Genomic DNA, 10,752 nt, shown 5'->3' with positions numbered 1-10,752 from the left:
ACTCGTGAGCCGCTATTGCTTCGGCCTTTGGCCTTTCAGGGAGTTTCTTGTCCACCCTTATTATTGTTTTGCTTTATTTGTACATTGAGGACACTTCACTCTTTTAAGTGTGGGGTGAGAGAATTCTCTAGATGATTAGTAGGAAGTTGTAGCATTTATTAGCTCGATAAAAAATCGGAAAAAAAAATAAAAATAAAAAAATAAAAAATTGGACTTTTCCCAACGATGGATTTCCTAGACAGTTTTCTTGAGAGATTTAAGTCTAAAGAAAAAGGACAAAAAAGATTTTCTTTGTAGGTAGTGTAGCAATTCCCCCTTGGTTTTTCTTCGTGTCGCGGTTCTTTTCCAAGGGTTTTGTTTGAACCAGGTGTAGGTAGTTTTATTTTTTTTAGGAGAGAAGCCATTGTGTTATGATTTAAATTGAAGCAATATCTTTTAACTTTGTCATGCCTTAAGAATAGTGAGTACTTTAGTTGTGATGCTTAGGCTCAATTTTTGACTCTTGTATAAGTACCTTAAATTGTATGATCTTAACTTTGCTTAACTTCTTTGACTAGAGTGTCTTGATGAGTTCAATCCTGAGTGAGTTATGTGTCGTGTGTGTGTAAGGTTTTGTATTATTATGTGCATTGCATTTGATGTCTAGAACTTGCCCCGTGTGTTTGCAAAGCGAAATAGTAGTTTTGTTCAGTCTTGGAAGTGATATAGGCATTTCTTTGTTGAGCCATATAAATATTTGACGCGCCTAATTGTTATGTATCATAGTTAACCCCTTTGAGCATGTAATCCTGTTTCTTTGGCAACCACATTACAAGTCTTACCCATTTGTTTGAATTAACCATCTATTTGAACTTTTTCACCTCCCATGAGCACTTGAATTGTTATGAACTTTGTAAAAGTTAAAGTGTGGGGTAGTTGGTTTGGCTTTTAAGTAGAACTAATGAAATAAGGAGAAAGGTGCATTGTTTTGAAAAAGTAAGAGCCACTTGAATTGGAAAAGAAAAAAAATTAGTTGTATTGCTGATAGTGGTGACTGTTGGTGTAATTGTGCTTAAAGAAGTGGGGAGTTAATATATGTTGATGTGAAGGTGGAGTTATGGTTTGACATAAGTGTGCGTTTTCAATATTAAAGTATATGTATTAAAGTGCTTAGGGAGGTGTAGCTACTCATATATCTAAATGTATCATACCTGTCCCGCAGCCTACATTACAGCCAAATAAAGTCCTACTTGATCCTAGACTGAATGAGCTCGATTAGTAGAGTAGTATACTACGGGCAAGCTTATGATGCATCTTTTGTGGTATATGAATGTTATTTCTGAGAGTGAGTGAATTCTTTCTATCTTGAGTTCCTAATTGTTCTTAAATTTTAGTGTGTGGAACTACTCTCTTTTGTTGTGTGAGGGCACTTGATTCATGAAGGAAAGGTAATGTCATTGACCTCTATGTTAGAGTAAGTGAGCGAGTTATGAATAATGCGTGGTACTTGTGAGTCAAATCTTGAGGTTAAGATGTTACACTCTTGTGCTTAGTCTATTTTAAATATTCTTGGTGTGATGAATTAGGATAATTGCTTAAAAAGTTTGTGTCTATATAAAGTGTAGTTTGATTGCTCGAGGACGAACAATGGTTTAAGTGTGGGGTGTTGATAATCGGCTATAATTGTGTATTTTGGTCGCTTATTACACTCTAATTTACTGAACTTTAATTGAGTTTGAGCTCTAATCGCTAGTGTTTTGCACTAAATATGTATTTTATGCCTTGTAGGAGTGATTCCGATCTATGTAGGTGTTATGGAATGAATTCAAGTGATTTGGAGCTTTGAAGTCTGAGTAAAAGCCCAAGACATTAAGCCGGGATCGTGTTCAGAGGTCATGTACCAAATCCGGATGTTAAAAGAGGACGAAATAAGTTCACTCTGAGAAAATTACACTGCCGCGCCGCATGGGCCGCCGCAAGGCGCGGCGCAGCAGTGTAAAATGTTGCCTGATGCGAAAAGTCGAGGCTGCTGATAAACTCCATTAGTGCGCCGCAAGGTGCGGCGCATGGTGCGGCGCGGTTGTACAAAATTTACAGAGCCAGAGTCCTATTTCGTGTTGGAGAAGGTGTTTTCGTCTGGGCCCAACCCTACTTGGTATAAATACATATAAAAACGTTATTTTGAGGATTTTGGAGTGAGCTTAGCCTGGAGAGACGCAATTTGGAGCAAAAATACACACAAGAACATCTCAGATTTCGTCATCTTTTCTAGTATTTTTAATTATTCAAAACTTATGCAATTGTTTGATTTCAACATGAGTAGTTAAACACCCATTGTTCTGGGGTTGTGATTTAGCCATGAATATTGTTGTTTGATATTAGCTTGACCTTGAGTATAATTCACCAAAATATGGTTGTTTCTTCAATTTTGTGTTTAATTGCTTAATTGTCTGGCCAACAGTTAGGTTCTATTTACTATTTATGCTATGCTTGGGAAAGCCGTGTTTAGATTAGAGAAGAATTGAAGAGAGCATGATCTTAACCCTTAGGGGAGCAGATTTGTGGTTAGGATAGGAATATACCTAGTCACCGTGCTTAATTAAATATTGTGATCTTAATGCGTTCTTAATAGATTGATTTCATAGGAATATATGCATTAATCTATTGAGAATAGGTGAGTAGTACTTCGGGAGAAGGCTATGAGAGCATTTATCGATTAATTAGCAAACATGAATGAATTATATGAAAGGGAGAGTTAATGAGAACACAATACGAATGGTGAATCGATCACAACCCTGGAATAGTTGTCTCTATTGAATACATAACAATCATTCTACTGCTTGATAATTTAGTTATTACTTAGAATTGTAGTTAGCATAATTAAACTCTTGAACTCGAACTTAGCTTGACTGAATAACAATATTGTTGTGTTAGTGAGTAGTTGATATAAGTCTCGGTGGGTTCGACACTCGACTTATCATTTTATTACTTGTATGACCACGTATACTTGCGTGTGCATTTGGGAGCAACAACCACCATGATTTAACACACCAAAACTCGGCACATTCTAACTGGGCGTTGGTTCATAACTTGTAAAATTCATATTTGGCCGGTACCCCCTATGAAATATATGAGTATTAATACAAATTCAATACATAAAAATAAATATTGTAACACAAAGAAAAATTAAAATTTGCCACTTGGCTTGTGGATTATGTAATCTAGGGGAAAAATTATTTCCTCGCTCCTTATTAGCACGTGGAGATAAGTTTAGATCAGGCCAAACTATTTCACCTGAAACTTGTTCGGCTAAAACTGCTCCAAAATAACCACCAGATGATTGAGGGATATCCCTACTTTGCGGAAACTCATTATTGCGTACATTTCCAACATTTTTATCACAAGAAAATCCCGGTATTCTTCTGGAGTCCTCAAAAAAATCTCGCAGAGTTTCATCGTCTTGGATGTTATACTCAGCATAACAAACAACTCCTTGCGGAGAGACAGAATACGGATATCTTCCAGTTACTTTAATACTCATCGAATATTTGTTCACGCTCATTATTTTTTACATAACAACGATACCAATGTATTGTACTCCATTGTAAGTGGCTACATAACATGACACTGTGGAGAACAACTATAGCTTACTGAGTTATTCACCACCACTACCTCCCCTTCCCCTTCCCCCTCCCCCAATATAATGAAACCCTAATTCTTCGCTCTTCAGACTTTACGACAAAATGCAAAATAACTTAACGAACTAATATTTAACGAACAAAAATATCGGAAGACTTGAAGGAGGATGAATGGTTTTTTACAAAATCCTGAAACCCTTTAAATAAGGGAAAAACCAGTTCGGGGGTGCAATTATTTGAGGTATAACAACTTATATATGGCGCTATACCCATTTGAATTATTGGTGTGTCAGTTAAGCACAGAACAATTATTTGTGGGCCCAAAACTTAAGTTTGTCGTTAAGGTATAGCGAGTTGCAATACTGCGCTATATATATAATGGTTCCCATTTTTTTTCCACACATTTTGGTTCTTTGAGTTCAAATGAACCATATTTTGGTTTCGGACTCTGAAAATGTGTGCTTTCCCTTTCATCTTCGGTTCACCCAATTATTTTGCTTTTCTTACGTCATTTGCACAACAATCGTTCTTCTAAGGAAAATTTTATTTGTGTCTCATACAACTGACACTAGTTGTATGAGGCACCTTTTTCGTCTCACAATTTTGTAGACCTGAATTTTTGTGGACCCAAAAATATAAGATTGGGGTCCACAAATTTATGAGATAAAAAAGAGTCTCGCATTGAGTTGTGTGAGGCACACAATAAAACTACTTTTCTTCTAATATGTATTCATCGTATAACTGTCAGCGTGTTAACCGACGCAGCGTAATCCTAGGTGAGAATATCGAGGAAATGTGTGTCTGCACTCTCCAGAAGAATCTGCCACTTGTCATACTATACCTCTGCTCTCGCCTTCACCAAAACGATTTTTGCTTTTGCTACCTTACTTCTTATTCTTAGCATCTACTCTATATATATGCCTTGCCCATCATTTGCATATTTTCATCTCATTTTTTTCTCTTAGTATTTAATCTTCTTCTTTAATTTCTTGTGGCTGGTAATATAATCAACTCCAAAAGAGTTGATTTTTTGGTTAAGAAAAGAAAAAGAAAATGGCAAGTAATTTGACACTCACGGGGTTTTTGAAACATATTGCTGCAAAATTCCCTACCCATCGGGCTATATCTGTTTCGGGAAAATTTGATGTCACACATGCAAGGCTTTATCAACTTATTGAACATGCAGCTTCTTAACTTGTTGCTGCTGGTGTTAATCCCAGTGATGTCGTCTCTCTTACCTTTCCCAATACCATTGAGGTATATTTAAGCTGATGAAAAAAATTTATACTGTAAATGTATATGATTAAATACACACATATTTGTCAACTGGTTATAAATTACATTAAATTTGATTGATATAATCAGAATGTGCCTCTAATTGTATTAACAATTAATTAATATTTGGAATTTTGTTGCAGTTCGTGATTATGTTTTTGGCTGTAATTCGAGTTCGAGCCACAGCAGCGCCACTAAATTCAGTGTACACGTCCGAAGAATTCGAGTTCTATTTATCGGATTCTGAGTGCAAACTGTTGTTAATTGCAAAGGAAGGAAATGAGGCAGATGAAGCAGAGGCAACCAAGCTCAATATCCCTCAAATTGTTGTAACTCTGCCCCATTCCGACTCTGATGTCTCTCTCATCCCGAGTAGTCTGCAATCAGATTCTGAATCGGTTTCTAAGATTGTTAATGAACCATCCGATGTAGCACTTTTTCTCCATACTTCAGGCACCACGAGCAGACCAAAGGGTGTTCCCCTGACACAACACAACTTAGTTTCATTTGTGAACAACATCAAATCGGTTTACAAACTCACTGAATCGGACTCTACAGTTATTGTGTTGCCACTCTTTCATGTTCATGGATTAATTGCAGGTAAATGTCACAAAATCAATCCATTTTTTAGTAACCATCGAGTCCAATCTGTCAAAGTTTAAATGAGTTGAGTTAATGATGGTTGATTTTACACAAATAGTGACTTAAATTATTGTGTCAAAAGAGATCAAGATAGTGTAACTTGACCGGTCAAAATGCAACTCTAATCTAAATAAAGGATAAAACAAAATATCGAGATTGAGAATTATGTAAATTTTTGAAGAACTTAAGACATTAGATTTCACCTCTTTTTTCGAAAACTAGAACAAAAAGGAAGGAGAAAGTTGATCATTCTGAACATGTTGGATTATGGCATGTTAATTGGCGCATCTTATTTTGATCGAAGCAAACTTTGAATATGTTAGAATTATGACTTGTTTATTGATTGGACCTATTTTAACCTGCCCAAGTTTGACGCAGTTAGCCTATTTGTCATATGTAATTGTAGGGTTACTGAGCTCACTTGGTGCTGGAGGATCCGTGACACTCCCTGCATCTGGGAGATTCTCTGCTTCATCTTTCTGGTCAGATATGAAAAATTACAATACCACATGGTACACTGTCGTGCCTACCATTCACCAAATCCTATTGGACCGCCACTTCAGCAACCCCGAGTCTTCTTACCCGAAACTCCGGTTCATTAGGAGTTGTAGTGCTGCTCTAGCACCCTCTATACTGTCTAGGCTAGAAGAAGCATTTGGTGCACCTGTTTTAGAGGCATATGCAATGACAGAGGCCACACATTTAATGTGTTCAAATCCATTACCTGAAAATGGCCCACATTTGCCAGGCTCAGTAGGAAAACCTGTGGGTCAAGAAATGGCAATATTGGATGAGAATGGTGTGGTACAAGGGCCTGATGCTAAAGGAGAGGTTTGCATTAGGGGTCCAAATGTTACTAAAGAGTACAAGAATAATCCTGAGGCTAATAAATCTGCTTTCCAGTTTGGTTGGTTTCACACTGGAGATGTTGGCTACTTGGACACTTATGGATATTTGCATTTGGTTGGAAGGATCAAGGAATTGATCAACCGTAGAGGTATGTTATTTTTACTTTGTAATAAATTCTTTTTCGTAATCAGTGTGATTTTGATCTTCTATTAGTCTCTGAGCCGAGGGTCTCTCGGAAACAGCCTTTCTACCCCTCCGGGATAGGGGTAAGGATGGCATACACTCTGCTCTCTCTCCAAACCCCACTGGTGAGATTTTTATTGGGTTGATGTTGTTGTTTGTTGTTGATTTTGATCTTCTATTAAAGAGCTTCTCTTGAATGCATGATGATTGCATTAATGTTTATTGATTGGTATTGGTCAAGGGTGTAAATGCTTTCTTGGATATTATGTTTTGATTCTTTTTTACTAAAAAAAAACATTATATTCTTTACGGAGTTAAACTAGTTATTTTTGGCTTAAAGCATTAAACTCACCGGCCAAATGCCGAAAAATATTTTTCTGAAAAATATCTTACAGCTAATCTAATGGAATAGTTGGTTTCTGGAAGAAGAGTTAGCCGTAAGCCGATGAATCTTGAGATTGGTATAAATTTAACAAGTCCAATGTATTAAAATCTATGGACCATCTCATGAGCTGTTTTCTGGTGTGTAATTTTCCATTTTACAATTTCAGGGGGAAAAATATCACCTATTGAAGTGGATGTAGTCCTTGTTTCTCATCCTAATATTGCTCAGGCTGTTGCTTTCGTGGTTCCTGATGATAAATATGGTGAAGAGGTAAGAAAATGACCCCCATTCTATGTCTCATTGTCCTACTTGCATAATTGAAGGGACTTAATTTGTTTGTTTCAATCTCTATGCATTTCATACGAGCGATGTGAACTTTTTATTTTCTGATAGACATCTATTTTTCTGTGTCGGGTTAATATTTGGGAAAAAGCATAAATACCCGGATTTTCAACCACACACTTTATCTTTACGGTAATCCTATTATCCCCTAAAGTATTTTTAAATGGAATAAATATCACCCCAAACTAGACAATCAAACTCTTGACAAGTGATGAAGTACACGCGCTGCCACATGTATTTTAGTATTTTTTTTGTTCTTTCTTCTTTTGCTTATCCTTTTTTCTTATTTCTCATTATTCTCATTTTTTTTGGTTATTTCATTCACTTTATTTTTGTTTTGGTCACCGGCGGTATAAAATAGTGGTTGGAATTTCAAGAACACCATTTTTTCTGGCGAATTTTTTTTCCCGCCGACAGATTTTTATCCCGATCTGAGTATATTTTGTTTTGCTTATGAATAGATCTTTTTGAGAGTTTAATTTGTGTGTGAAAAGGATAGAAAGAGGAAAAATAAAAACAGAATAAATGGAAGAAAAACGGTAAGATAAAGTCGTCGATGAATGAATATCCGTCGGAATTAGAGAAAAAACAAAAAAAAGAAGTAAAAGAAAAAGAAAAAGAAAAAGGAAAAGGAAAACGAAAAGGGAAAAAAGTGGTAAAAGCAACAAAAAAAATCTAAAAATTATTTTTTCTTGCTTCTCACTCTCCTTTGAGAGTGAAATACACACGCTCTGCCACGTCAGCTTTAAGAATGCAAATAATTCTACTTTAAATAGTTTAGGGGTAATAAAAACCCCGCAAAGGTAGAATGTGTAGTTAGGAATCCGGGTATAGGTCAGGTGGGTACTTATGCATTTTCCCATTAATATTTACTGGTGTCTAATTCAGTTGAATTCATTTTCACAGATAAACTGTGCAGTTATTCCACGAGAAGGGTCAAAGATAGATGAAGCAGAGGTCGTGGGATTCTGCAAGAAAAATCTGGCAGCTTTTAAGGTCCCAAAAAAGGTGTTTATGACTGATTCTCTTCCAAAAACTACAAGTGGTAAAATTCAACGACGACTTGTAGCTGAGCACTTTCTTGCACAGATCTCAACTGCTAAACTGCCCAAGTTTGGAGCTTAAATATATAGTTGGGCCTCTGCAATTGCTGGCACAACTAAATTGTCTATCTACTAGAAAGTTTTTTTTTCAGGCTACTAAAAATATTGTTAGACTACAAAATTTTCGGGGCGTTATTTTTCAATAGTAGGCTATTGTTTTTGGTAGAAGTATTAAAAGTTCTTTTCTTTGTAGAAGTCACTATTAAACAGTGATATTTTTACAATGAATTGGTTCTGGTCTTTTTGTTTACCCTAAAAGTTAGATAACAATTCAACTTATAATGTGGTTTTAAGAATATATGATTTTACCTAATAGTAATGGATAAATATAAAGATGAACAATGGGAACTGACAAAAAAATAAAGCAAACAGGCTTTGCAACATAATTAAGCTTTCGAGCTTGTATGCCATCGAACATATTAATGCCAGAATGGTAGAGGATATAGCAAGATGATGAACAAGAATGTAAGCTAGGAAATGTTATATTGTTTTGACATTCGTGAATGTAAGATGTCTACAAATGGTGGAGACTCCTCTCTATATAGTAGAGGAATCCTAATTATGGTATAACTCTAATTACAGAAGTAAATCCCTTGATTAATCTAAACAATCACCCTTGATTTGATTTGTTACGGGATTTCTGCCGAGTTCTTCGACCGGTTACGGATATCTCACATTTTCGTTAATGTGCTTCATTCGAAGTCGGTCATATATGATTTCGATCGATGTTGGCCTCGATCTCGATAAGTACCTCGATTCTCAAGCTTGATACTTTATCTTCGTGCTCTGACCTGATCTCGATTAAATGGCAAAATCGGGCAAGCCCAATTCTAACCGTATACAGATAGTCCCCTCATTTCTTGGAGTATAATGAGAAAAAACGAACTGAGCCTTTCGATTTTATACTTCGACCAGTTATGACGTCACCCTTGTGACGTAAGCGACAGAAACGACCAAAGCATTGCATCGGTACAGTTCCCAAGATCATTAAAGAGCGTCAGTTGATGGTCGGCCACTAGTGCCTTTCAACCGTCGCCGTGAATCCTTAAATAGGTCTTCTTCTCACTTCTTTAAACTTTACTTTGAATTTTTCTTGCACTAATCTTTAAAATCTTTCTAAGTTTTTCAAGTCTTTCTACAACTCTTCAAAGTTCTTCACATCTAATTAAGCCCCTCCGTTCTTGCACGGTTTCTAGGCCTTGTTACCAACCTTTCTTCAAAACTACAAATCTCATCTTCCTGTTTCTCTGATTCCGTATAAAAATGGCAAAAACATCAAAAATTGTTCCTCAAAAAGAGAAAGCTTCTTTATCGCGGTCGGCCGGTGATAAAACGCCAGTGGAGCCACGCATCGAGGAGTGTATTCTCGGGGTGTGCGATCTTACTTTCGATTTCAAAGTTGAGAAACCTTCATCAGTCCCTGGCCAACGTGAGCCAATGTCGCGATATATATATGCTCGATTATTGAGTGCGATCTTAAGCAGGTGAAGAAAGATTACCATTGGGAAGGCAAAGAGGTGATGATTCCGACCCCCGAAAATGACATTACTACTTATGTGAAAGGGTTCTTAAGTGTTTACACTTACCCTTTTACAATGGGTCCCGTCAATCCTGTTATCCTTGATTTTTGCTGCCAATACTGAATAACTCTAGGACAGATTCATCCTTCTTTCTAGCGCATTGTCATTTTGCATTGATTTTTCGTGAGCAAGGTCGAAGGGATGCCTTTTACCCTCGACCATCTCATCAGATTGTACAACCCCCATCTCTATCGAGGCAGATTATTAAGGCTTCAGCGTCGGACTACCAAGGTGCTGTTCTAGAGCATAGACGAGGACAAGGATCGAGGATGGATAGGCCGGTTGGTCAGAGTGAGGACTTCCGACATAATCCCGGTAGAGAAGATGTCATTCCCTCGAAGAATGAAACATGAAGCGTGAGTACAAATCCACCTATAGCTTCTGTTTTGTTTCTTTTGCCTTTTCTTATTGACATATTTTCCTATGATGCAATAGTTTCTTGGGTGTCTGTTGCAATCTTGAACCTTGAGGGCTGGGTTTGGAAGCTGGCTTCGACCTCTTCGTATGTTGAACGCTCGTGGCGCAATTTGGAAAAAGGCTGATGGGAGGCCAAAAATCACGGTAAGTTTATTTACTCGAGTGCTCTTCTCTGAAATGTTTCTTTTTTATTCCTACTTGATTTCCTTTCATACAGGTCTCGGAGACAATGTTGCCATGATGCCACAGTCTGGGAAGGAGGAGAAGGCCTCGAAGCCGGCCAAGGATAAGAAGAGGAAAAGGGTCTCGCCCTCCGATACTCCAAAGCTCAAGCAGGTCGAAGAAAGATATCGTCGCCC

The 10,752-nt window shown here is 37.1% G+C and overlaps 1 protein-coding gene across 2 annotated transcripts; it reads left to right on the top strand.

The window, feature by feature from the left end:
* The first annotated feature begins 4,391 nt into the window (after positions 1-4,391).
* On the top strand, positions 4,392-8,624 carry LOC107804110 (putative CoA ligase CCL9). 2 transcript variants are annotated; one of them, XM_016627941.2, is made up of 5 exons: positions 4,392-4,874; positions 5,036-5,492; positions 5,941-6,531; positions 7,118-7,221; positions 8,200-8,624. In XM_016627941.2, the coding sequence occupies exons 2-5, from the start codon at positions 5,045-5,047 to the stop codon at positions 8,416-8,418; spliced, it is 1,362 nt and encodes a 453-aa protein (XP_016483427.1). In that variant the 5' UTR covers positions 4,392-4,874; positions 5,036-5,044; the 3' UTR covers positions 8,419-8,624. The 2 variants fall into 2 exon arrangements, 1 of the variants encoding a protein (XP_016483427.1); XR_012696628.1 differs by having other exon boundaries at positions 4,562-4,874; positions 5,941-6,691; positions 8,200-8,224.
* The last annotated feature ends 2,128 nt before the right edge of the window (positions 8,625-10,752 follow it).

Source organism: Nicotiana tabacum, chromosome 11 (genome assembly GCF_000715075.1).
Source record: "Nicotiana tabacum cultivar K326 chromosome 11, ASM71507v2, whole genome shotgun sequence".
Lineage (NCBI taxonomy): Eukaryota > Viridiplantae > Streptophyta > Magnoliopsida > Solanales > Solanaceae > Nicotiana > Nicotiana tabacum.
This window is presented reverse-complemented; position numbering and strand designations above follow the sequence as displayed.